Genomic DNA, 27570 nt, shown 5'->3' on the forward strand with positions numbered 1-27570 from the left:
CATTTACTCTTGAAAGCTTGAATTCAAACAAAAAACTGGGTCCGGTAGCCCTTGTAATATTTAAGGTATATTTCTCAATTGCACCAGTATCTTACACAACCTATAGGTTGTTTGTGCCTTCAGCACAGAGCTAGTCAGCATCCCACCATTGCACAATCATATTTTTAGCCTTTGCCACTCTGATACATTTTGTCTACTGGGAAAAGCACGATAATGAAGAAATCCTAGCTGCCTCTCACAGTGGCAAAAGCCCACAGTTATTTTACCGTCATTCTGGTTCAGCCCTCTTCATTTAGCAAACTTTTAGAGAAAAGCCTTTCAATGTTAAGAAAAGTCAAGCCCTTAATTTTACAAATGCTCACATCTGCAAGCTTTGGTATTTTCTAGAATCCTATTCAATGACCTTTAAGTTATGCCTCAGGTTACTCGAGACTACAGTCAACATCTAGACACAGAGAAAGATATCCATTCCCTTTAAATTGTTGATAAAAACACACAATACACATTTCTAGATTCCATCACTTCGCCTTTTAGCCCCATGTTTTTCCAATCAAACATTTCAATGGCCAACTATTTCAGTGTTTAATTTCCACGACAAAATTAGTTCAGTCATCTGAATAGAGAAGCACACAACAGAGATTTTCCTACCATTTAATCTCCCATCAAAATTTGGATTTGTTGCAACTTTAAGACCAGGGTGGGGCAACAGGAAACAGCCAAGGTTACTGAAACAGGAGTGAATGTGCTTCCTTACATTCTGTAGCTCTTCGTGTTGGTTTTGCTTTACCTGCAGGAAAAAAAAAAAAAAAGCATTAAGAACTGCTAACAGTTTTGCAGCACTGCAAGACAGATAAAATACCAGTTTAAACGCAGTAAGAGCACAGGATTGTGTTTAAGCTTTCATTCTTGAAACTAAAAATGCACAGTTCTAAATCCCAGAACTCTATTCAATTGGAAAAGCACAAAGAGCTAGTTTATTATGCATCACTGTCTGGACAGTAAGATGTTGCTTATGCCAGACCACAATACTAGGACTATGGTAAATTATTTACCTGCAATCTTTTCTCTAAGAACTTTTTTCCTCCTTCCAAGCCATACGCGTGTTCATAAGGGTAACTCCAATCTCTAATTAAGAACATTAGTGTCTGTACAGGAAGAAAAACAGTGGTTAACTGTTTTTATCATTCTTAAAGTCCAGAACTAACAGGCATGATTGCTAAAAAAAAAAAGTCTAAACTTGACTACTGTGAATGAATTAGTCTTATAGCTTTGTGGTGCGAGTGGTTGCTTGTTTAACAGAAACCACACACCAACACACACAACTGCAATTAATTCTTATCTCAAAAGAAGTACTACAGCATCCCAAAAAAGATAGCTTCTCTTTTCCATGAGTTTACTTTTTGCTCCCCACCGAGGGATTACATGGTCCATCCTCCTATTAGCTGAAGACAGAGAACTAACCTTGACATTAGTCTTATATTAGATGAGGTGCTTTCAAAGGCTCCATCTCACCTGCACCAACCACAAGAACAAGGGACTCACACTTGTAGACTGAATATTCTAGAGACACAAGTTGCAGAAACTTCCACTGGTATCCTTACATGTTAAGGAGGATCATTTGATAATTCAGACTGAAAGGAATCTCTTTAGCCTAGCAAATAGCCAGAGGAAGCTAACGGTCTAGAGAATTCAAACACTAATGTCATTGATGATTCAAGTAAATGAAATGTAATATGGCCCTCAACAATATTTCAAGGCCATGTGACCTATACTCATAAACACACACCACTAAGGACCAGCCACAACTCAAGAAGAAATGAGTAGGAATGAAATATGAAACTTTTCTCTTAATGTCAGCATAAGACTTTACAAGATGAGGTTAAGCGTGAAAGGTATGGAAATAAAGAGCAGACTAGCTTCAGGCCAACTAATTTATCTTCATAAATTATCCTGAGCTCATTTTCTACATATTCAATTGCTTACAACATATTAAACATGTATACTTACTTGAAACGGCTTTTGGTAAATTTCTTCCATAGCTAGTCTTCCATATTCTGTAAACAACTGATAGAAAGAATGTAAGAGCGCCACATAAAAGAATTTTCTACTGTAACAATGCATTATGTCACATTATGTCACTAGTAAATGAAGCATTTGATCATAAATCCTGTTACGGCTTTAAAATGGCCAATGCAGCTCAAGAACAAGCACATCAACCTTCTATTACACTCAGGAATGAGACAATTTCCACTGTTTTCACAGTGCTACAGCAGAACTGTCACCATGCTCAAAGCAGGCAGCCTGCAGGCCGTTCTCAGCAGAAAGCTGACATGGACTCCAGACAGTTTCCAACACTTGTCAGCAAGGCTAAGGAGGTAAGCCTGCCTAACACTTGTCTCTTACTTACACAAAAGATTAATTCCTCAGAATTTCAAGGAACTTGCCTAGACCCAAAGCAGTAGACACTCAAATACCAGTCAAGTTCAGCAGCTTCCCAGATCTCTACTTCAGCCTGTGATCTTGATTCATAATTATTTTATGTGGAAGAGTAAGAACAAAGCGATAACTATATTCCTATGGTCACTTTCAGCATCTTTAATGCTAAAAGCAGCATTCTTCCATTCCACATTAAGTGGACCAGCAACTCATGAGAACACAAATCACATGCTGGCTGTTTCACCAGAGATTAACACTCAGATGTGGCTTTTTACTGGACCTTTTTTTCTGTGAGAGTATGATGAAGGAAGCATGGCGTTACCCTCTATAATCAGGCAACTGTTCCTCTGCATTAAAGCTAATCTCTCTGATATCTCAGGGAATGCCTGCACATATACTTCTTTCTTTTACTGCACTTCCCTCTAACCTCACTATTCACTGTAACACAGAGATTTATCTATTCTGCCTACACTGAGGTTGTCAAAGGAACAGAGTTATCAGTAAATAACTTTCAAAGCCAGGTTTCCCTGATACTTTTTGTTTGTTTGGAAATGTGTTTTTTATGGGTTTGTTTTGTGGGCTCTAGAGTTTCTTGATCATTTTTCTTTCCTCTCTTTGGCATACTCTTAACTGAGGACAGAATCAGAAGACTATATTTAACCAGTTCACTTCTACTCCCAGCACTGGCAGCCAGTCTTCCACAGCACTGAACAAGACAGAAGTCCTTTCAATCAGATGATATATAAGATAATGAAGCTGTGACAAGGTCACAACCTGAGCACAGGTAGACATTAATTGATACAAAACTAGCTTTTGAAGCTACAGGTTTTAACTTAATGAGATAAGGCTCTTGTACCATTCACATGAAGCCAGATTTCAGCGATATTTGACTACAACATTCCATTAAAGGATAAAAATCTCAAAGTAGAAAGTGGACAACTCTTTTAATGATTTTGTTTCTGAACAGAATAGGTCTCTCTAGAAGTTTCTCAGCTGAAAAACTATAAAAGGTTTCTGGCCAGCAGATGCTCTTTCTTCTCCAAGTCATGCTCCCAAATTTCAGTAGAAACCAATTATGAAACACTGTCAATTTTCCAATTTTAGGGAAAAAGAAGAAATATTGGAAGCTTCTCCCTAAGTGCTTTCAGGAATTATTTCCCATTCTAATCCTTTCAGGAATTTTGGCATTTCCTATACCGAGAACAGACTTTAGGAAGACTTTACCAAATTATGTTTATGCTGCATTGCTTCTATGCTGTCAAAGAGGAAACATCACAACATCATGGAGTTGATGCAAATAATGCTTTTATAGGCAGCATCAGTTTTAGCACAAGGTCAAACTCAGTGTTCGCACTAAGTACAAAGCAGCTACCAAATTACAGTTTCACTAGTAGTAAATTCAAGAACAGCTTCAAGATTGTTGGCTCAGAAGTAGCTTAATGTAAGCTCTGTATATTCTTACCTGCAAATGTTGAAGGTCATCTTCCTGAATATTCTGGGACAAGTTGTATACCTAGAAGGAACAATAAAGAAATTAAAACATAACTAGAAACCATTACCTTTTATGCAGGCTCCTTTAGACCTTCTGAGTATTTTCACCTCCTCCAGAAACATCTAACTACCTGAAGGTCAGTGTCTAGAACCACATCAAAGAAAGCATTTCAAGAAAAGTCACTACCTTTATCTAAAGGTAAAAATAACCCCAAATCACTGCTGACTATCCTAATCCTTCTTAGAACACCCTCTTTCCAAAGAAGCAAGTCATAAAGATATCTAGGAATTACACAGGAATGCTTCAAATTACAGCACAGCGGTGAGAGGGAAGGACAAAGATGGGTATGTCCATCTGCTGTTCTCAAGTTTAAGTGCCCTCAAATCTTTCCAAAGAAACCTGACTCTTTCTAGGGAGATTGCGACAGCTGCAATAGCATCGACATTGAAGAGCACTTCACTCAAAGATGCATCAATCCACAGCTTACCCTAACAATAGGAACACAGAGGTGGAAGGGAAACAGGTCAGAAGCAGAGTTCCACATCCTCCTGTTACTTTGATGTTTTTAGTATCAGTAGCTGTACCTTTAAGAGATTACAGTGTAATTTCACCCTAAGCTGTATTATCTAAAGTCTTAAAGGTTCTCTACTGTATCAGTACAGGAGTGGTTGTTACTATGACATTTTTGTTTGGGATTTACAGTTCACTCAGCAATTCAAGCCAGCCTGGTCATGGATATCTTTCTGGAATCAAGGTTATCTATACAGTACTGCAAATGGGCCATTAACTATAGAAGCACACATAAAAACTGGAGGAAAATGTGCAGGTGAACTTCCTAAGCATAGCTAAAGAGAAACTGCAGACTCAGGCAGGAGGACTCCCATAGCTGCCATTATTTGTCAGCACAGGTATTCTCACCTGAACAGAACTTGTCATGGTGCTCAGGGCAAAAACCGTTGCACAGTCTTTGATAGTGGATTGGCTATCAAAGGCACCTTGGGTATCCATGAGTAGTACAGCAACCTAGAGATTTTTGAAGAGCAGCAACAGTTAACCAAATTGTGACAGTTACAAACTCCAGGTCACTGGGGTAAATTCTGTTTACAGTATAGTATTGTTTCTGCTTCCACACCTATTTATTAAAACCTCAACTAGTTTACTGTACATTTATATATATACTCACAGATTAGCAAGCAGAAACTACATAAATGCATCACCCTTATATCCTTAGTCTTGCTACACTATTCACCATCTCCCACAGAAATAGCATCCCTCAGCCCAGATAGAGTAAAAGGTAGCTCTTAAAGCACTATAAAAACATCAGTCTCAGCTCTGATAAGCTACACTGGATTATCAGCTAAGTAAGAGATGGTTCCTTTAAAAGGCATATCTTAAACTAATTACTTTTCAAAAGAAAGCTAGACAAATGGCACTGACCATCCACTGAAGTGACATGGAAATTAAGTAGTCTTAATGATAAGAATTAATCTGCTCAGTACCCATCTTTGGAATCTAGTACAACTCCCTATTTTCCCTTTCAGTTACAGACAACAAATAAGCAATAACATAAGTAATATTTTTTTTTCTTCCCCTGAAGCACTGACAGATCCTCACAACTCAACTGCTTTCCAGCCAGAGAACTGTTTGGTTAGCTCTAAAACACGGTAAAGCCTCCTGCAGCCCTCTAAGTTACTAGCTGTTTAAGATCAGTGTCCCATATTAATTAATCATCAGATGTTCCTGTTTCACATCAGCAATGTAAGGACTATGGAAGTTAAGTATGGTTTACAGTTCAGGAGAACAGCTAAGAATAAAGTGCTGATGTTACAGAGTAAATATTTACTGACAATAATGAGACTGTTTCAGCACGAAAATAAACACCTGAAATCAAACTTTGTAATTACAGCAATTTAGAGTTCAAAGGTGCACTAATTTTGATAAGTATAGTTAGTATACTTATATTACTTAGTATATACTTAGTAGATATGCTTTTTGTTTTTATGAGCCACCTACTGAACTATGCAGAACAACACAGAAATGCAGTTTCTGGCCACTGAAGCTGCATTTCTAGTGCTCACAGCTACGTGCTAAATGTCACCAGAACAGTTACAAGCCAGAACACACCTCAAATCGAAAAGCAGTATTTGTTAGAGCTGTTCTTATCATAGAACTTGTCTATACACAATATTTATAACCAACGTAGTTTTGAAACATTCACAGGATAACCCACCCATTGGCCTGCACAAAACAGACTTTGCCAAAGTAATTTCAAAATGGGACTATTGTTGAAGATTGAATACCAGCAGGAAAACACAAACCTGCACTGATATAAAGCTTCCAAATGTGTTATGCAGCTAGAAAATAGAAAGGAACCAACTGATGTTTGAATTGCCTCTACAAAACCCGTGGCATTAAAACTCTTTGCCCACAGGCAAAAAATCACTAAACACATCTGTTTAAATTAAGCACTTACCTTTGTTCCATTGGGTTTATCAATTACAAACACTTCACTCCAGATCTGGATGCCAGTGGTTTCCCGTTCACATCCACCTCTCCATGTAAACCCAGTCAAAGGCTCAGTGTTTCCACCTATCCAGCAAGGAGAAGTCTACAAAACAAGAAGAAAATCCTACTTAATACCAAGAAAGATATTTTTCTTAATGCAAATATATTTTAGCAGACTTCCACATCATCCTTTCATTTTTGTCAAAGCTGAATAGCAACATTACGCTACAGATTGAAAACCACAATGCTACTCAACTGTACATCGTAGATGATAAACATTTTGTGCTTTGTGGTCTACCGTATTTCAGCAGTTGCCCAGTTCCTCATCCATTGAAGAGTACACATGCATAACTTTCAAGTTTTGAGCACTCAGAGTGGTGAGAACAGCTCAGTTTCATCCATCAATTCTACTGTGCCTGACTGACACTATTCTCTCCAAAACGCAGCTGTAAACAGCATATATTGTAACTACAGAAACAGCTGAACCTCCATGAGGAACCTATACATCAGTCACAAAAAGTACTTTTCCTAAGTGATTAGCATTCACCTTACAGGGTAAAATTGAGAGTCTGATGTGTACCAATCAACACATGCATATTACATGCTCATGGGCTAAGTCTCCCACTCTGGGAAACGCTGTTGGACAGTCAAATACAGTCTGAAGCTAACACGTCTGGCTGCTGGTACGGCAGCAAGGTATTCAGTCCTTAAGGACTGGCAATGAATGGAGCATTTGCTCATACAGAAGATCCCAGACATCATGTGAACAAATTTAGCCCACAAAAGCAGCTTACATACTGGGGAAGTAAGAAACACGAACAGGCACTCTGAGGAATTTTAACTGTTATAGGTTACATAAACCAAAATTCTGGAAAAGCAGGGAACAAATATTTAAGTGAAGAGGAAGCCTAAGGAAAAGCCTTTATAACACAGAAACAGATTTTCAATAAGTTTGCCTCTGAGCACCCAGTGAATATCATCAGCAACATAAGCATGCTCAAAGGTCAGGAGGTAAAGGGGCATCTCCTCCACTCACTAAGCTATGGCCCAACTCGCTAACTCCACACTGAATCTTTTCAGAATAGCTCATGACAGACTTCTTCACATCTCAGAGAGCATAAAGTGGCGCTCAAGAGGCTGCACATACAGAAATATTTGCTGTGATTAAGTAAAACTGCTGATTTCAAAAAGAAGAAGAGGGGAAAAAAAAGTATGCTTCATATGTACTGCTGCTACTTTCTGCAGAGAAAAGCCCATGTGCTAAAAGGAAAAGTCAATTAAGCAATTCTGCATCAGCATCCTCCTGAGCTAAGTGCACACCATTCATCTTTGCTACTTGGATCAGATAGGGCAAAAGCAAATTAAATGAGCAGATTAAAAAAAAAATGCAGAAGATGCATTCACCAAAGTGAAGCAAACAACTCCTCTTTACAGGTATTTGTTTATGTCTTTGTAACACACGCAATCCTACAACCAATGAGAAGAAGCACAATGTGAAAGTATTCCCTGGAAGCTTTGTTCCATGTGAGGTTTTGTTTGTTTGTCTGAATCCCACAATTACACACCCACTGACCACTGCAGAAATCAAAGCTCCAAGTCCGCTCTGGGACTCGGTACACCCCAAGATATAGCTCTGCAATGCTGAACCACATTTCACAGGTATACTGTAACTTAACAGCTTCTTTTGGAAATAACAAAAAAAGACTGTAATGTTATTCAACAATAGCATCCATTACTTAAGAGAAAGAATACTTTTTCCCTATTTGATCCAGAAATGTATTGCCCTATGCACAGAAACTCAGGCCAAAACTACCTGAAGCTATTGACAAGTATCTCAATGAGAACTGAATATAATCACATCTAATTCATGTAACAGAAGATTTTGGTGTCTTAATAAGCAGAAGTTCAGCTCAAGCTGCTTCATCCTGTAGGTGATGCGGACAAAGCCTGGGTCTAGACTCCAAGCTTTGCATTACTACCTCAGCAAGGTTTTCATGTACTTTAGTATCAGTGGGATAGAATATCCCAGGATTGCTTGATTAGTGTACAAATTGAACATGGATGTTATTTTGTGCAAAGGCCAACATTCAGTTCACAGTAAATACAGACTTTAATAAAGCTAGAAAGATCAGACTGACTTAAGAGTATTATAAAGCTCTACCAAGACCTCCCCTCCTGTACCAAAATTTGTGTAAGCATAGATGATGCCACCTGACTTAAAACTCAGCAGGCTCAGAAGTAGAGGCACTGCACTTATCTTTTCTCATCCCCAACTTCTATTATTCAAGTTTGAAGCCACTTTTATGCTTGTCATACTTTTTCCCAAAGCCAATTTACGTCACTGCGCTGGCAGGAAACAATTTAGCAAAGTGCAGCATCTTCTGATGCATCCATGAGTACATTCAGCTCAGCTAAGGGGGCCTGCAAGCATTACAGCTTGAGAACACAAATGCCTGGCCAGAAGCATCACACGGAGAGCAAGAACTCCTCTTTTTAGGGAAGACATAGCTGTCACACCAAATGGCTTGTCAACAAACGGTATTTTGAAGGACACCTATAGAAAACTGAAAAAAGTGTTTGCATAGTACAGTGAATACAGAACATTATTACACAAGACCGAAAATGTTCCAATACATTTTGCTCCCTGAACTTTTATTTTGCAATCTGAAAGTTTCAGTGTTTGCTTAAAGAGCAAACCTATTTTGGGGAGAACTAGAACTGCCTCCACTTTGTGCCCATCTAGGCTCAGACAGCTTTATTTCTTGGGAGCTTTGTTGGTGGTTGTTTTGGTGTGGTTTTCTGTATTATTACAAACACAACACTACAGAAGGTCTATACACACAAAGAGTCACCCAGTGAACAGCCATATCAATGAAACATTTATTTCTCTGTAAGCTAAAAGTTTTAAGAAGTTGCAAGTGCCAACTTACTACTTTGTATTCCTCCTACTACACCCTTAGTGAGTGTCTTACGGGGCTCTTGGCAAATCAGTGAGAAGAATTCAATAGCAGGCATTACTTGTAGGGAGGGAAAGAAAGTCTTCATCTGCCAACTACCAGCAGTTTCTTTACAACATTCCCATATTTCCTGAAACAGCAGGGATCAGCCTGATTTCTCCTCAAGCCAGCTAGCACAAAGGCAAAATAGATGCAACTACGGTTAGCTTCCACTACCATGAATTCCAAATCCAGGAAGAACTGACCAAAAACGGATTTGTTCTTGTTCTGTTACTCAAGACTTTCAAAAAGCAGCAAAGTACTGAACTGTTAATATTCATTGTACAAAGAAATACATCACAACCTATGACAGGCAGATGAATACATTCACAGGAGGCCCTATGCCACCTTCTGTATCAGCCAAAAATTCAAAATATAGTAGATGAGCCAAAAGCTACAAAGTAGAGAGGAATTAAACTTCAGATCAGGCACTGATTAACCAATGACTGAAAAGTAGCTAAAAAAGTTCCTGGATTGTGTTCATGGACACATTCCAAGCAAGGAGACAGGAGAGCCTCTCCTGTTTGTCATACCTCAGTAAGCACATCCAGCCCTCCAACAGCTATTTGCTAAGATTCTTCTTTTTGCAGCAATGGATAAGACAGTGCCACAACATGATTGTAGGAGACCGAGTCAAAGCAATACTGTTCCAAGCTACCACGTGGATAAGACCTTCTGCAAACCCCAACTAGAAGGCCACTGTGCTCACCTTATTCAAGATCTTCTCAAACCCACTTACATCAGGACCCCAATAATACAAGTGATAATCATACCAATTAGATATTGAACAACTATCACCTTAAATACACTTCTTTACAGAGTCGTAGCACACAGTAGCTGGCTTCCCCTTTCTGTACGAAATTTTACCTGCTATACTTGTACTCAAGTCAACAAATGCAAAAGCAAACAACTGAAAGACTACTATTTTTTTTTCTGCAGGAAAAAGTCCAAATTACTCACCCTGTTATACATGTATCTAAGCATGAAGTCCAGCAGAAAAGATTTTCCTTTGCGGAAAGCTCCTGCTACAGACACAACTACTATGTTAAGATCTTTGATGTGCTCCTGAAGCAAGATTTTTTCCAATGCTTCTTCATCTAATTCAAAGTTATGGTCATCTTCGTGAGCGAGAACAATCTGTATGGGGCGTGGCTTATCCAAATCCACCTCGTCATCTGAATCTGGCATGACATCCGAGTCAGGTAGGGCATCCTCCTCTTCTTCCTCCTCATAATGCTTACCTGCAAATCAACAGGTTACATTGCATTATTAAGTCAGAGCTTAAGACACAAGACATTTCTATGAAGACCCACGCTAGGCTTTCATTCCAGCAACAAGAGTGATGCTGTTGGGAAGGCACATGTGCAGATGAGATCAACAGCTGCTGTCTGTACATTTTCATGAGTTCTGCACACAGTTGGCATTTCAGATTCCAGCATTCCACAGGTTTTAAGAAATCACAGAAGGAAAACGTTTTTCAGCACTAAGTCCTATTTTCAAGGCTTCTTAAATGCAACTTGCATTGAAAATTGCAGGTTTCTTGTCCTGTCTAGAAAACATAAGTTTGTTTAACACAAGCTCCAAAGAGGTAAAGAAAAAGTTGAGGTAACCACCTTTTGCTGTTGTCAAAATAAACTTTTTCAGTCAGTTTTGGTTACCAACACATACAAGCAAGCCCAGGATTACAACAGCTGATGATGGAATTCCTTTCTAATTCCAACACCTGCTTCAGTTCTCAAATGCAGCAGAATGTCTGTTCATTGCTTGAAAGAGGAGAAAAACCTCACACGCATATGTAAGGAGTAATATCTAAGGATCTAAAATAAAGCAAGAGACACCAAAGCAGTTTCCACACTGATTTTCTGACACATTAAGCACGATTCAATAACAGTAAGTCCAAGTTGCTATAATAAGTTATAGAACATTGGGAGTTCATTTTATTCACACTAAGAATCAATAACCTTTGAGAGTCCATTCTTTCAGTAGCTGAAAGAACCCCAGCTCAGGTTAGGTTTAGTTATACAACTCCATGTGCACAAATCTGATTGAGGCATCTCCCTAGCAGTTACGTATGTGACTGTGTATCAGTGTATCAGCTTCACTATGTTGGACTCATCTGTCATGCCTACATTCCCAAACATGGCTTTTATCAAAGAGAGGAAGCAGCTGTATGCAGGTTTGTTATTACACAGCCCAGCGTTCCCTGTGGAAGCAAACCAGGAGCAGTGTCACAAGGCACCATGGAACCCATACAGTTGGATTCATACATCGCAGAGATCCTGCCAGCATCCAAAGGATCAGCCAAGTCATTCCTGCCAGACTATGCATCCTAGATCCCATCCTCAGCAGAAGACTTTGAACAGTGCTCCAACACACCGTTTTGTTGATGTAATGAGACATTTGAATCATTATCGTGTACTTGAAAGCCTGGCAACACAGTGACCCTGGAGTTTTTCCAAGGGCTGCCTCTTTAGCCAGTTCTGACAGCACTTCACTTTATTGTAAATTACAGTGGACAGCTCCATTTTCAAGCATCGCATTTGTGCTGCTTCAAAGGTCAGCGGCAGTAAATCTTTAAAAATACACATATGTATTGCTTAGAATATAATATAAAGCCAGCGTAGAACTTCAGGAGGAAAGATACTACCTATAAATATCTGGCTTTGTGGCTGGTGCCACCACCAAAATACTGTTTGGGGGTTTTTTTGACAATGGGGTGGCCTATATGGATCTGGGCTTGCAGCACCAGATGGATATCACCTTTCTCAAGGGGAAGAGAGTCCCTGAGGGAAAGCTAGTAGGGATTCAAACTTGGTTCAGAAGGGGAGGGAGCAATAGTGAGTCTGCCCATGCACAGGTTGTCCAGAGATGTGATAGACTCTCCATCCTGGAGACAGGCTGGACAGGGATCTGAGCAACCTGATCAAGCTGTAGGTATCTCTGTTCATTGCAGGGGAGTTGAACTAAATGATCATTAAGGTTTCTTCCAACTCAAATGACTATACGATAATCTTGAGTGTTTAAATCCTAAGGAGCTAGAGTCAAGCTATCCAGCATTATCCAAGTGAGCATGCAAAACAGCTCCCAGTATCACCCTAACCCAGCCTGGCTGACAAAGCGGGCCAAAACATTCAGCTGCACCCACAGACCTGACAAACAGGAGTAACTTTAAGATTAGTTATCAATAGGACACCAAAGTACATTGGCACAATACCGGTCACCATTTCAGAAGAAAAACACTGCCTTCCTCCTCAGACTTTTCTTCTCAGAAGTTAAACACTCTCATTTTTGGAAGAGTTTCACAAAACAAAATTTGCCCCAAACAGGAAACATTCTTTGTAGGTCAAAAAACATAGGAAGATAACCCTTGTCCCTTCCAACAGAAAGGAAGAGAATAATTCTATTGATAAACACACTAAATTGGAAGAAAAAAAAAAGCTTTCAAATTCTAGCAAAACGCACCTCTGCTTTTACTTATTCCCCAGACAGTGTTCAGCTCTGCTTCACAAAAGCCTTGCATTCTTAAATCTGTTCAACTTCAACTGCAATAAAGCATCAGTTTTGTAAACTAAAATAGACTTATGCTTTTCATTATCTGGGCAGTGAGGCACCGGCTCAGATGGTGGTTGCCCCATCCCTGGAGAATTTCAAGGTGAGGTTGAATCAGGCCCTGGGTTACCTGATCTAGCTGTGCATGTCCCTGTTCATTACAGGGGAGTTTAACTAAATGACCTTTAAAAGTCCCTTCCAACTGTAAGGATTCTATGATTCTATAACCTCAAGCAACAGCTGCAATTTCTCTTCACTGAATAGGAGCCAGACACAAACCACCTCTCTTCCTCCCTGGAAGTCATCAGATCCTTAGCAGATTTTAAAGCTTGAACCTTAGCAATATTCTTCTGCCAGCACAGACAGCAGCCACCCAAAGCCTCCTCAAGCCAAAATACTTGCCAGACAAACAAGTACTGTGATCTTTTATCATTAGTGTTTTCTAAACAGTCTTCCTATCACAAGTTGATAGTGCTATCAAGAGCCTGCATAGGATGTGTCTACTAAAGTTCCACAATGCCTTGTTAAGAGTCTTTTGTACCCTGCAGCTTAAATAACAGTACGGAAGTTTAATCTTTGGCCCTGCTCAATTTCCATTATATTTTGCTCAGCAAAAGAGACCAGAAAGCAAAGCCCAGTGCATCAAGTCAGAAGGCAGAGTGGGTTGGTTTGTGATATTCTTTTGTTGGGTTGTTTAGTTTTTGTTGCTTTTTTTCCCCCCATTGGGGGAGGGGGAGAAGGTAAGACTAGACAGCTTAATATATCTCAAAGTCCCCAAACTGCCTACGGAAAACACTACCATAGCCATGAATCAAGCACTTTGAGGGTGGAGAACTACAGTGTTGACAGCCATGAAGGAAACTTGATCCATCCAGAAGAGCCAGTTTCATAAATCCATTCTGAGGTGGCTCAGAATACCCTTCCTTTCAAGAGATTTTGAACCAGTTAACAACAACTACCAGGTCAACCATTATAATGTTAAATATGGTAACTATGGAACAAGTGCTACTGCTCAGCCCAGCAACATAACCAGCGTATGCTAACCTGCCACTGGCTGCCAGGCAGACATCACAAGCTATCTGGCCTCTCGATATTACTTTCTGACTGCTTACCCTGTGACTTTGGCTAGCTGCTGTGTCAGGTAGCACTGGTATACTCTGGAAGGCTTCCTTGGAGGCTTCGGAGTCCTGGGCAGAAGGATCGCATTCCACTTCCAAGAACTACTTCCACAGCAGTGTCTCAAAACAATGATTAGGAGAAGTCCCATTCCACAATCCAATTGTCATCAAAAGCTGCAGAAGCATTATAGAAAGCCTGCATGTAGTTCATAAAAGAAACGTGCTGAGCACTGTCAAGTCAAGCCAAGCTAGGATTGACGAAATGCAGAATACTCCTTATTGCTCTACTTATTGTTGGTTGGGTGTTTGGGGGTTTTTTTCCATTGGGGTTGGTTTGGTGTGTTGTTGTTTTTTCACTCCTCACCTATCCCAGCACAGACATAGTGCACAAATACCAAATCAGAAGTTACGTGTATTTGTCCTACAGCTTCATTTATGGACCACACATTGCTCCAGGTTCTTCTAGTATTCCAACAAATCGGGTATAAGCAGTGGTTATCCCAGAATGGTCATCCCTATATCAGAGTGTTCCTAGACAACTAGACAGTGGTTTGAATTCACTAAGCTCATGGCAACCTCTCTGCATAGGTCTCCATGACAGGGCATTCAGTACGGAAGAAGAAGCAACCAAATCAGTTGAATTCTGTTGCCTTGGATGGACTTTGTGTTTGTTTGCTCTTTTTTATTTTAAAAAGCTGTACAGTGTGGGGAAGTCCAGTCCCATTCCAGAAATGGGGTTACAGTCCCAGTGCACTCATTCACAAGCATTGGGAGAAGAGTTTTTTCAGAGGCATGACACAAGGCTTTTCTCAAGGTTGGCAATGCCCATGTGCACAGAACACTGGAGCTAAGGCTTTCAGTACCTACATAAAAGCTCTCATCTGATAAAACATATGGCATACATAGAGTTCATAGGGCAGTGCTAACAGGCCTAAAAGCCACAGCTAAATTTTTTCAAGCAGTACACCTGTCATTTAACACTTGTGCACTACTAAACTAACGTACTTTGGACTATAGTCACATACCTTGCTCTGGAAGAAGCTGACGCAGAAAGGTTACTGACTGGACTTGCCCTGAAGCCTGTTGTCCATTCAGCCTTATGACTATAGCGATCTGCTAATCACCCTCTACTCCATTTCAGCCCCTCACAGCTTAAATAATTCAAATTAAGCATTTGAGCTACTGCAATAGCTTCCTAAGCCAGGTCAAACAGGCTAGGGGATGCAGGAGAAGCAATGCACAAAAGTAGACAGGCTTGAATGGAAGCAAATACAGCCACAGGAACCAACCATGCCCAGCTTCCCTGTAAGTTCTGCACCCTGCTCAGCAACCACTACAGCAAGACTACTAACACAACAGCTAAGTATCCAAAACAAGCAACAATAGTTCAAATGCTAAGCCAGATTTTAAGAACAGTAGCTTCTTGTGTGGGTAAAGAGAATATTTCAACTGAACAAACTCAACTAAATAACCCATTTCTTAAAGTATGAAGTAAAATGAACAAAAGCTAATTCTTGCTTCCCCTAAGGGCACAGTGAGCAGCTGATGACCTATTTGTCCTCCAGTGTAAGAACATGGGAGCAACAGCTCAACTTGCATGCTATGAAAATAAAAGAGACAGCCTGCTTTAAATGCTTCGGAGGAGGAACAACCTGCATATTCATCAACCCAAGCATCAGTAGATCTGCCTTTATGTTTCAACCCAAATGTCCATTTACACACACTTTGGTGGAAGTCCATTTTAAAAACTAAACTTACGTCACCACTTGCTTCTTCAGCTCTCAGCACCCCAAACCCTTCTCCTGATCATCCACAGACACCACACATCTGTGGCCACACAAAACGTCCCAAATCTCCCCCCTCAGTGTAGATGCAGTCACTTGCTCCATACAACTGAATGGCAAAGCAAGCTGAAGTGGACTCTGCTGATCTTAAACCATCCGGCCTGAAATTTTGGCACACTCTGAATGCCTGAGGAAGCTTGCAGCTTTAATTAAAAGCTTAAACCAAGGTCTTATGAAGAAATCACTGCAGCACATTTGACAATAATGCATTCTCTCAGAGCTTCACCTGGAAATTTTCATTAGAGAGAAAGGAAACAAATTATTTCAATGTTTCTCATTTTGGTGTAGTGAACCAAGGAGAGCGTAGGCAGGTGTAAATTAAGTTCCAGAGCATAGAAAAAGTAGGTTAACTTTCAAGCCTTATTTGAACAAGGCAAAAAAAAACCTGACACATCCACTGTAAAAATAAATTTAAAATATATATATCACTAGATTTAAGTCAAAATCCTCCCTTTCTCCAGCAGCCCTACTCCATGCAGTTCACTCACAGCAAGACCCACATGAAAGTTAAGGGGCTGTTGCAGAACTTAATGCATCACTGCTTTCCCACTGCTAACCAGCAAATACTGCCAAGTAGCTCATTTTAAGGCCAGAAATAATTAAATGTTTTGAATATTTCAGCTATAAATAGGACTGATGAGCAAAGTTCCAAAGACTTGTTTGGATACCCAATAAGACTGATAGAGGAGAAAGGGGGAGGGGGAAGAAAGTCATGTTTAACTCTGTCTCTTCCTTTAGGGCAATGGGATGTTGAGGGAGGGATCTAGAACTGTTACATAAAAGTACTAGAAGCAAAAAGAACCTGAAGCTACAGTTCTGCCAGCCAAGAGGGGGGGGAAAAAAAGATACTCCCATGACCTAAATAACTAATCAAACAATAGGTCTGTATGCTCCTGAAGTGATTTAAACTGCTTCCTCTGTTGAATGATCTGCATGCACCAAGGAGCAGAGACAGCCCTCCCATCACCATGCAAAATACTTGTAAGCTGGCATTCTGCATTCTCCATTTAAGGGGAGAGAGGCTAAAGGGCGACTTCACTGTAATGAAGAGCAAGCGAAGTAACCTTCCAATCCAGCTATATTCAGTAACACCAAGAAGCAGAGGCTAAGACAGAAGCAGCACAACCCCTAACTCAGTATCAGAAAACAAACAGCAAAAAAAATAATGTATATAAAAGAAATGCTTTTCTGAAAGCACATTGTGAACTTCAAGAGATGTTTCTCCATAGCTACAAGGAAAAACTTGGAAGGCAGTGATAGTGACAAAGCACGCTCCTCAGCCCTCTTCCTCTGCCTAAAAACCACAGCTATTATTAGCATATCACTGGAGAGTACAACAGGATCTCTACCTACTTAAAAGGTTTATCAGCATTTCTCCAGCCGCCTCAAAGGACGTTACTTCAGTACGCTAAGACTAAGGTAGACAAGATTATTAACCTTTTCTTCCCTTTCTCACCACATCCAAGTTCTTGAGGATGGAATGAGCACATACCAGATGTGGCAATGCCTGTGTTCACCATGGATTCTAACACCGCCAAATGAAAGGTAAATGAACACTGCAGGTTAACTGGATCCTTACCACAGAATAACAGAATTGTAGGGGTTGGAAGGGACCTCTAGAGATCATCGAGTCCAACCCCCCTGCCAAAGCAGGCTCCCTACACCACGTCACACAGGTATAGGCGATTACAGACCTAAACCAGAGTTTGAAGATCAAAGTATGGCAATATTTCATGTTGCTGCTCACCCTAGAAGATTCAGGCAGCATTTTCTAATCGTTGTAGGCGATTATTACATTTTATGTTTGTCATATGTAGTTCTCACACATCAGCAACTACTAATCCAGAGATTCATTAGCTACCCCAAACCACTGTTTTGAGTGAGTACAGGGAGATAAGGGTAAGGTGAGAGATGCCAGCTGTAATTATCCCACATTTGATCATCAGATTACTAGCCAGAATAGTGTTAAGCCACCAGCCCCATCTGCACTGTGGTTACAGAAGAGCTCAAGGAATTGCTCAATCAGGCCATACAAGCAGCAGTGTCAGAGGGCCAGTTCTCACATCCGTTTCAAGGACAAACAAGATGTCAGTCAGGAATAACAACAGGTTTAAGAAAAAGAATGACTTAAAGAGGCTTTAGTTTTCCTTCTTTGTTCAGACTCTGCTTTTGATCTGAACCTTCCAAGTACAAATGATCCTTTAGTCCAGCCTTCATCTTACGCCCAGCTTCCTGCCTTCTCTTCAAAACATGCAGCTTTGGAAGCCTCCCATCCAGCTTTTCCAGCACAGAACGCCATAATTTTGTTTTATTACAGACTTCCAGATTAAATTCCAAAGAGCTGTACAGGGAGTAACTGTGTTTACATTAAGAAAATGCCTTCTCTACATCATGTATCTAGCAAAATGTGTATAGCAACTACCTTCAGACGTCTTCAGGGGGTATTTCAGTTCCTCCTCCTCCTCTCTGCGCAATGGAAAATGGTTCTTAAGCTGGTGGTATCACTAACACACACACATGCACCAGGTGAAACCAAAGCATGACCGGGGAAAATGCATGCAAAGTTAGCGCCCAGAACGAGAAGCAGAATCAAAACAGGAAAACATAAAGCAGAGCACGCAAATCACGTTTTAGGGAGAACTGAAACAAAAGCAAAACAAACACATTTTGCACTGAAGGAAGAGACTGTTTTCACAAAGCTACAACACAAACAGTTTTCATCACAATCCCTGCTGCTAACCGTGCACAGAAAGAGCCCTGGGCTGCCCTATCACAGTTCTGCAGCTGAGCCAAAATAGCTGATACAGCACCTCATGGAGCCCAAGTTCTCCCAAACCCCACACTCACTCTCCACCACTGCTGAGTCTCTGCCAGGCATCGCTGCTGCAGCACAGAAGTCCTCTGCTACGACAAAACCCAAAGTACACCTCTCCTGCCAACCACACAGGGCCAGCACCTGCCTCCTCCCTCCCTGCCGCCTCTTCACGACTGAGCTTTAACCTCCCACTCACACGTGGGCTCTCCCACTCCTTCTCATTTCCTGCACCAACACACAACCTTTGCTGCTCACTTTATCACATATTCAACTCCGCTGAGAGGCAAACCAGTTAAATTATACCACAGCAGAAAAGGTAGAAAGCAATTCATATTGGATTGCAAGCTGTAACAGTTCAACAGGTAGCTGAGGTGAAGAAAAACAAACAGCATAGCTATGTAACTTCGTTATCTGACCCCAAGACATAGGGTAAGATCATCTGTATTGCTGAACTGCGCAGGACAGCTGCCACCTGAGTTGGCACCATTAACTTGGTCCCCACAAAGCTTATCTTAAAGGAACACAAGGTGATGTGCTGGTACAGCTGTTTCAGAGGCTGCAGGGTTCACAGCACAAGTGAGGGGGAGGCACAAGCTGCTTGACTCAGCACTGGTGCTAAAAGGCAAGTTTGGCTTTGTGATTACAGCCTAGGCAAGCTGGAAGACTTTCCCCACCCTCAAAAAGCTGCAGAGCATTTCAGAAGCTGTTCATGTAGCAACTCAACGATACATGATAATGCTGCAAAGAGGGGCAGACAACTGGGCTGTAACTGGATCAGACACTGTGTTGCCAAAGATTTGTCTCAAGCTGAAAGAGTTCAGATTTAGATTCAGACAGCCAATACACTTCATAACAGTCATTTAATAGGGTTCCCCTCTCTGTATATGCAGTTAAACACCAGCTTTGGTTTTGTCAATAAGGCAGGTCAGGGTGTGTGACTGGTGTGATGATCTTCCGGTCTCCCAGTCCCTCCTGCACTGGAGGAAGCTCCCCTTGAACATGTAGCAGTCTCTGCCAGGTGACTTTTGAAACTGCAGCTGTTAATTGTCATAAGGCCACTGTAAAACTCTCCCTCTTAAGTATCTCAGTGCCACGCAACAAGCACCTTTGCATGAGTTCAAAGGGCTCCAGACTTACCTATTTACCTAATGTTCTGTACCATCTTGTCCAACACTTGTTACTACAGCAGCCTCTGTGATAACTGAGAGCCTGAACAAGAACATTGTTGTTAACAGTACCTTTCTGGAACAGTGAATGCCATTGTTACCTGCACACCAAGGGCTGTGAGAGTCAAACTCAGCAGAGTAAAGCACTAGGGGGAGAAAGATGATAATCCCAGATGAAAAGCATGCCACGCCATTCTCCCGATCCAAACAACGTATAAGGGGAGCAAGTTACTACTTCTCTCTACTTCCAGTTCTCAGTGTGAGTAAATCCAGGCAACTCAGCTACTTTTCTGCAGAAAAAGCACAGTGTATGTTGGAAATACACTTTAATGCCATCTTTCACTTGGGTAAAGGAAGAGGAAAAAACATGACTGTCTGCAGAGTGAATGTTTAACATCTCAGCAGCCAACAGTTTGGCTTTGCAGAGCGTGTTCAGTGATCCCGTTCTGTGGCTTCAGAAAATCCTTCTTTACGGTATGTAGAAGATAAGCAGGGGGAAGATAAGTCCAAGTTTACAAAAAGAACCCAGAGATGGATAGCAGTGTGTTGCTTTTTTAAAGCTCACCAAGGCTTCATGTGGTCAGTTCTAGCGCAATACAGGAATGAGAAAGCAGCAACAGTTCAGATCACCAAACAGCTCAGTTTGATATTTGATTAATGAAACAGCGATATGTCTGCAACTCAAAGTACTTAGACTGAATGTTATTCTTAGAGTCTCGGTGTATCACATGAGCCAACTTCCAACCTCTTTAAACTCAGGAGGCTGAATTTCAAGGCTCTTCTCAAACAAGCAGGGTTTCTGGTAGGACTTGAAGGCATTTAGGCACATCTGCTAAGAGCCACTTATTTCTGCAGCACTGCTAGTTCTAGAAGATACCCCAGTTTGGTGCCCCAGCCCCTCTGAGCCTTACCGAATGCCCTTCTTCCAAACAATTACTGTACTAATCAGTCTGACGCAGGAGCATTTAGAAACATTTCCTTTTATGTATTTTGTACTGCACTCCCACCCTTATCCCAGCGGGAACCTTAAGACTTCGCTGCCTGGAAGATACATGATAACTGCCTCAAGGGCAACTTTCGGGCCAGGTTTAGAGTAACACTGTTGGCGTTACTAAAAACAATTCCTTCAGGTTTCTTCCAAACTACAAAGTCTAAGAAAGCTTTCTCCTAAAAACAAGATAACTTTTCAAGTGATTTCATGTACTTGGAGTGATTGTTCACAGCCTGAAATCAGTACTATAATGATCTCTGCATTAGGCAAAGGACTTACAAATGTTATCTTCCATTTCCCCCAGTTACCTAAGTTTCCACAAGTAGATCTCACTACACAAAGTGAGACAGTCACAAGCAAAAGCCAGAGGAGCGTTTCTTGCATCTATCTCTGGAGCTGAGAACACAGGAAGGGTTACAGGAAAAAGGACTAAGACGCAGCACTCAGGCTTGCAGGCTGCACTATCACAGGACGGGGCTTAAAGAGATGGTTAAAATAACCGTGCTGACTCTTCCACTCACCAGGACAGCCCTGTTTGAGAAGATAAGAGGCGAGAACAGTTTTTCCAAGTATCCACAACGTACAGGAATTAATCCTAACGCGTCAGTACAAGCAGCTGATACATTCTGCAACAGGTTGAAAACTGTATAGAAGCCAAATAAAACAAACAAAAAAAAGCCTTGTTGTGCTGGAGCGGTTATACAACACACTGCTCAAAAAGCCACTTCAAATACTGTACTGAAACCCAAAAGAAACTTACAAATCCAATACGACTATATTACAATTTGACAGTAACTGCTGACAGGAATCCCATTCTCACCACTTAAGCAACAGCTGCATAAGATCAAACCACATTCTGCTTTCAATTTACTCAAAATTCCATTCTAAATTACATTCTAAACTCCATACCTGCAACCTGTACGTTTTATTGAGTCCTCAACTTTTCTGCCTTTCTGGTTTAGCTTCTATTTCAGTCTTCAAAGAGCAACACAGCGTGGTTTTAAAACTCTGACAGTTCTCTTATCTTTCCCTGCACAACAGAGAAAAGCAGGACAAAATACCTCCAAAACTTAGTCTTTCATAAACAAATTCCATATATTCTATTGCCAATTAGCTCAGTGCAAGCATTCACCAAGAGGCACCAACACGACTTCCCAACATGGCTCACTGTATTCATTCAGGTAACTTTTGTCAGGCTACCCTAGATGCTGCATGACTCAGTAATGCCATCTTTGGTACCAGATGTTTTGCCTTAAGATCTTCCAGCCATAAACAGGAGCCAGCTACTTCCTGTTTAGTTAATGTTATAAAGGCCAAAGACAGAAAGTGCTTATTTCAGCTCCAGAGATCATACTGAGCACTAAGACCTACTACTATTCTCACACCAGAATGAGAAACCAACTGGCTTCGTTACCTCAAGGAGTAATACCTGCATGCAAGGGCAGGGGTTTGCAGTGATTGACTCCATGCAAGCCAACTGGAAAGCTTTTGGATATATAAGTACATGAACAACCTGCTATAGAGGTAACTCACTGGGTGAACATACTGTCAATAGCGCTGTGATAGCACGTGTATGCTCCCTCCCAAAAGGAAAGAGGAGGGTGAGCTCCTTGCTTTGCAGCAGTGACAACTCCAGTTAGACAGCAGCAGGCAGCTACTTGCCCAGCATTACTTTATGCTCTTGATCACCTCACAGTAACTTGTTTGTGCAGCTACAGAAGGTAATGAGTGTTATCTTTGAGTCTTAGAAGATAAACACAGTCAACCAAGACCTAAGAGTATGAAATCTGTCCCATGGATTTCATTTCAGGCTTCCTGGTTGAACAGAAGACTCCCAAAGTTTAAACGTCCAAGTTCCTCAGATTTTCATGCTGGATGTGTTCCAAAACATATATTTAGCAAGCACGTAAAGGTCTTCCACTCCTGAAAATGAACACTAGATAAAACGTATTAATTCCTTTCAGAAATAAGCAGAAGTGACAAGTCAGCCATCAATGCCCTCAGAAAATTAATCCCTAATACATGTTAATTTGTTGCTAGAAACGACTTGATTACAAACCTTATTCTAACAGATGTAACTCACTTGGTATCAATTGTCACTTTGCAGCTGAACAGAACAGCAGACCTCAGTCTTAGTAATGTTTCACATGTATCTTAAACTCATTCAAAGAACAGACCTATTTGTTTCACAGACAAATCCCAACGCCACAAATAAATTCATGTGTAAATCAACTTTACAGCACTCTGACCTCAAAAGCTGCTCTCAAACAAAATAATATCCTTAATGTCACTAACAGCATCTTTCATCTTTCCTCCCAGACATCTCAAGTTTAAAGTTTGGGTTGCTGGAAGCATTTTGAGGAATAGATCCAACCATTTTCCACTAAGAATAGACTTAAGAAATTATGCACGCAATTACTTCTGAAAGCTCCTTTCTGGCTGCTTATGAATGAGACACACTGCAAGTCCAAGCAGATGCTCATAGAATATTTTTTGCCTTGTTCACCTTACGTAGTCGAGAGGTAGGACAAAACCCTACCACGTCAATAACTAGTATAGCAAGTCTGAGATGCTAAGACAGAATTTAGCAAAGCGTTGGCAAAGGATCCTCAAACTAGCAAGTTGAAGATCTCATTATAAACACAGCATGCAGCAACAACAAAAACAAGGACACAATTTTCCCTGGTATTAAAGCTGAAAACTTCCCACTCAAAAATTTCCATACCAGCAGCCCAGAAATCACTGCCAGGACAGGGGCTGTCCACAACTGCAGTGCAGTAACAACAACTTTAATCCGACTTCCAGTTAAGTCTGAAGTGAAACCTGGCAGTTTTCCCTTATGAATGTCCTTGGAATTGTTAAAACTTCCTTTACGGACTGTGCTAAAAGTTTGCTAAGAACAAGCACAACGTTGGAACAAGTTATCGCAGTGCTCCAGTAAAACCTGTGACCCAACTTGTGGAGACCAGCACATCAATGCATTTCACTACCAAAGCAAGAACACAAAACAATTCACCTGCATTTGTTATATCTGTTTTCACAGCTGGACAAAACTCCAAGTCGGAGAGGTTGCAACATGGCCATCAGGAGATAAGCACCCTGTTATTACATCAGAGAAAAATCCCCGTCCCTCCTTCCCTCCCACACACACCTGCACTTATCCAGCCTAGCCAGCTTGAGGTTGTGCTCCCGTTCTTACCAGGAGAAGGAGAGCAAACAGTCACTCCTACATCATTGGGCCTTGCTCTGTTCAGCAGTACTTCATTAGCCTAGTCAGTAAGCAGACATTAATCACAGATGTTTAACTGATACACGGGGACCACAACTGGCATAACGTACCCAAGTAGCAGAACCCCCACAAGACTTTGCTCAAGCACTGCAGACCACCAGGCATAAACAAGGGCAGCCTGGCCTCTCTGAGCCAGCAGAGCATGCCACGCTTACAGGAAGGCTTCCACAATAGTTCCAGCATAGAACAGCTTCACCTGAACTATTCTAGAAGTTTACTTAAGCTGCAGGCAGGAGAACAACATGAAAAAGGAAAGAATCCAGCCTTCCTCAGTCCTACTCCTGACTTTCAAAAGATTCACAGCTGAAACATCACAGAGCTCTGGCTATTATTTGAGAAGGAACTGGAACATCATGAGAGGCTTTACTATAAACTAGAACATAACAGCTGGTAAGCAACAATCAGTAAAGGTACAGAAGGAGTTATAGGCCTCTCCCATTGCTTATCTTGCCTTTTAACTACTCCATGCCGCTTTATTTCAATGTTCAGAAAGCTGTTCTGCAGGCATGAAAGGATCACCCATATCTTTACATGCAGACCCTGTCAGTTACGTTGCCCTATTCCTAAAATACCTAAGCAACTTAACAGTGACATACTCATTTCCCTCGCTAACGATGACACAGCTACCTTAAAGGCCATTGATTACAGGTATGCTGGTACACTTCTGACCCACAGCAAGTTAAGCAATAACCTACTACTTTCAAGGTTATTACGCCACATAACGCTGAAAACACAGAACCAACAAATAAGATTCAGCAGCACTAGGAATGGAGGAATGGAAAACAGAGCACCAAATAGCCCAGCAGAATCACATTCTCAGTTTCTATCTCTGGCGGCACCACAACTTTATTGAAACAGCTCAGTAGCTTTCTCCTATCCCTCCCCTAGAAGAAAGTCAGAGCAGTAGCTCTGCACCTGCCAGCTTACAGCACTGTCAGCCTTCCCAGCTCCTAGCTGGCTTGCAGAAGAAGCAATCTGAACCAATACCGCCACATGGCATCTGCGAGCTTTGTTTAACCATGCTTAGTTCCACCCTTCTGTTTCTAAATTAAGTGAGAGTTGTTAAAAGTTGTTCAAACAGCTCAGCGCCCGAATGCAGCACTAAAACCTGATCACAGAATGACCCGGGTTGGAAGGGACCTCAAGGAAGTTCCAACCCCCCTGCCTAGCAGGGCCACCAAACATACACCTTTACTAGATCAGGTTGCCCAGGCACCGTCCAACCTGGTCTTGAACACCTCCAAGGACGGGGCATCCACAACCTCCCTGGGCAGCCTGTTCCAGGGCCTAACCACTCTCCTGATACAACCGAGGTGTGTGTTTCAGACACTACTGACTTCGCAAGACCCGGGTTCCTCATCCAGGCAGTAATGCAGACCTACAGCCTGAAGTTTAAGCTACCCTTGAGAGCTAGCCGTGTAAAATGGATATACATGTACTAAAAAAAAAAAGGAAAACAAACCCACACTGCGCAAACTCCAGCCTATGTGAGACTCAGCCCCAAACAGAACCACGTCCCATCGCTGCCATAAGACGCGTTAGGTGTGAGCACGGTGCAGGGCTGCGCACGGAGAGCGGCCCGAGGCTGTGCGTGCAGAGCCTGCTCAGCGCCCGGCTGCCCGAGGTGCCCGCAGCCGGCGTTGGGCCCAGCCCCGCATTCCCGCAGCACGCACACGCCGTGACATGAGCGGGGTCGGCGGCCCCCGGCCCGAGCAGCAGCAGCCCCTGTCCGCCCCGCAGAGCGGCGGGCCGCGCGGGCAGAGCGAGCGGCGGAACGGGCCGAGCCGAGCCGGGCCGGGCCGAGGGGACGGCGCTCCGTCCCCCGCCGCCTTCACCCCGCTGGGGCCGGCGGCCGCCCCCGCCATTTTGAGGAGGGGGGAGAACCCGGGGCCTCCCCCCGCGCCCCCCGCGGCCGGCTTCCGCCTCCCGGCCCCGCTCGGAGCTCCCGCCGCCGCCCCCCACCGCCGCCGTGCTCCCGGCGGGCCGCGCTACCTGCCGCCTCGGGCCGTTGGCGGGTCGACCCCGCGCGCCGCGCCGCGTCCCTGTCCGCCATCTTGTCCGGGTTTAAAATTAACTCGCCGTGACGTCACAGCTCCGCCGCCAGACCTTTAGCGCCCGACGGCGGCGCGCGGGGCGCGGGCACGATGGGTCCTAGTGCCGCCGGCTGCACCGCGCGGGAGGGGCGGCGCATGCGCAACACGCCGGTGGCGCGTGAGGGAAGGCGCATGCGCGGTGTGCGTTCGACGGGCCCGAGGTGTGTGTTAGTGACTATGAAGGAATGGGGGATTTAGGGGTATTTCAGACGTATATAGGTCAGGTGTATGGATACGCCTTGAAGTAAAACACACTAGAAGCCAGAAATCCCGTTAGTATGATATAGTTCAGATTCAGCAGCTCGGTATGAATCTAAGGAGCAGGGAAAAAATAAATAGCAATAAAGAAGTTTCCAAGCTCTGCTGCTGGTAAACAGCCTGATTTCTGAACGAGTCCAGAAGAGCTCATGCAAAGGAGAGTCTGAAGCACTGCATATAGATACAGATGGCTTGATTTCCATTCCGTGCAGCAGGATTTACTGCTGCTGTAACGTGAGAACAGATATTAAGAACGCAGAGGTCAGAAAGCTCAGCCTTAATTCTGCCCCGTTCACATGAAGAAAGGAGACATCTTCCCAGCTGAGGGGCTGGGCTCAACACATCGACTCCTGTCTACAAATGGCCCCATCTCCACCATTGCTTGCTGCCTGCATCCAACTCAGGCCAGCAAGGAGTTAACACTGAAACTGCTTAAGCCAAACTGATTTCACACTAAGAAAGCCCAGATCAGATTCATATTTTCTCACTGACATTCGCTGTTTCCCCATGACAGACTCTTGAATTGAGGGATGGCTGCAACCAATGCAGGCATCTAAGATGCCGGCAATCTAAGACTTCTTGTGTGTGTAATTTAGAGAGTGCCCACCACAGCCCTGAGCTTGTAACTGTTTATGTGTTTGCTGTGGTGGGCAGCAGGCACACGGCTTTGGGTTTGCCCAAACCAAGATGGTGCTTAGCAAAGATCCATACTTGGTTGGATGCTTTCAGCTGAGCATGGTAACGTGGGATACCAGCCCTACCTGGGCAAGCAGCTTCCCTGCAGAAAGTTCTGACAAGGCAGAGAAGCTGTTGGGAGCAGAAAGTGAGTTAGGAAGGGAAGGAAAAAAAACCAGTTCACCAAATCTCCTGAACCTGCAGCTGTTCTGTGTGCTCAGTGGAGACAACATTTCAGCTGGCAGCAGTGCCTGCACTTAAGAGGCAGAGAGCAGCCCCTCACATACCACTCATTTATAGCAAGCCGAGTGGGAGACGCATCCCATCTCCTCTGGTGATGACT

General features: G+C 42.5%; 1 protein-coding gene across 6 annotated transcripts in view; it reads right to left on the reverse strand.

The window, feature by feature from the left end:
• Positions 1-26323, reverse strand: part of ATL2 (atlastin GTPase 2) — a 36316-nt gene extending 9993 nt beyond the window's left edge. For 2 of the 6 annotated variants that reach the window (XM_032443676.1, XM_015857105.2), the window contains exons 1-8: positions 26194-26323; positions 10390-10670; positions 6402-6536; positions 4847-4951; positions 3899-3949; positions 2008-2064; positions 1053-1145; positions 649-787 (exon numbers count right to left, since the gene is read on the reverse strand). In XM_032443676.1, coding sequence (XP_032299567.1) covers positions 649-787; positions 1053-1145; positions 2008-2064; positions 3899-3949; positions 4847-4951; positions 6402-6536; positions 10390-10670; positions 26194-26254 — 922 coding nt within the window. In that variant the 5' untranslated portion in view covers positions 26255-26323. Of the gene's footprint in view, positions 1-648; positions 788-1052; positions 1146-2007; positions 2065-3898; positions 3950-4846; positions 4952-6401; positions 6537-10389; positions 10671-14090; positions 14231-18787; positions 18902-26193 lie in introns of those variants that run through there. The other 4 variants (XM_015857106.1, XM_015857107.2, XM_015857108.2 and 1 more) reach the window with 4 other exon arrangements.
• Between the last annotated feature and the right edge of the window lie 1247 nt (positions 26324-27570).

Source organism: Coturnix japonica, chromosome 3 (assembly GCF_001577835.2).
Source record: "Coturnix japonica isolate 7356 chromosome 3, Coturnix japonica 2.1, whole genome shotgun sequence".
NCBI classification, from domain to species: Eukaryota; Metazoa; Chordata; class Aves; order Galliformes; family Phasianidae; genus Coturnix; species Coturnix japonica.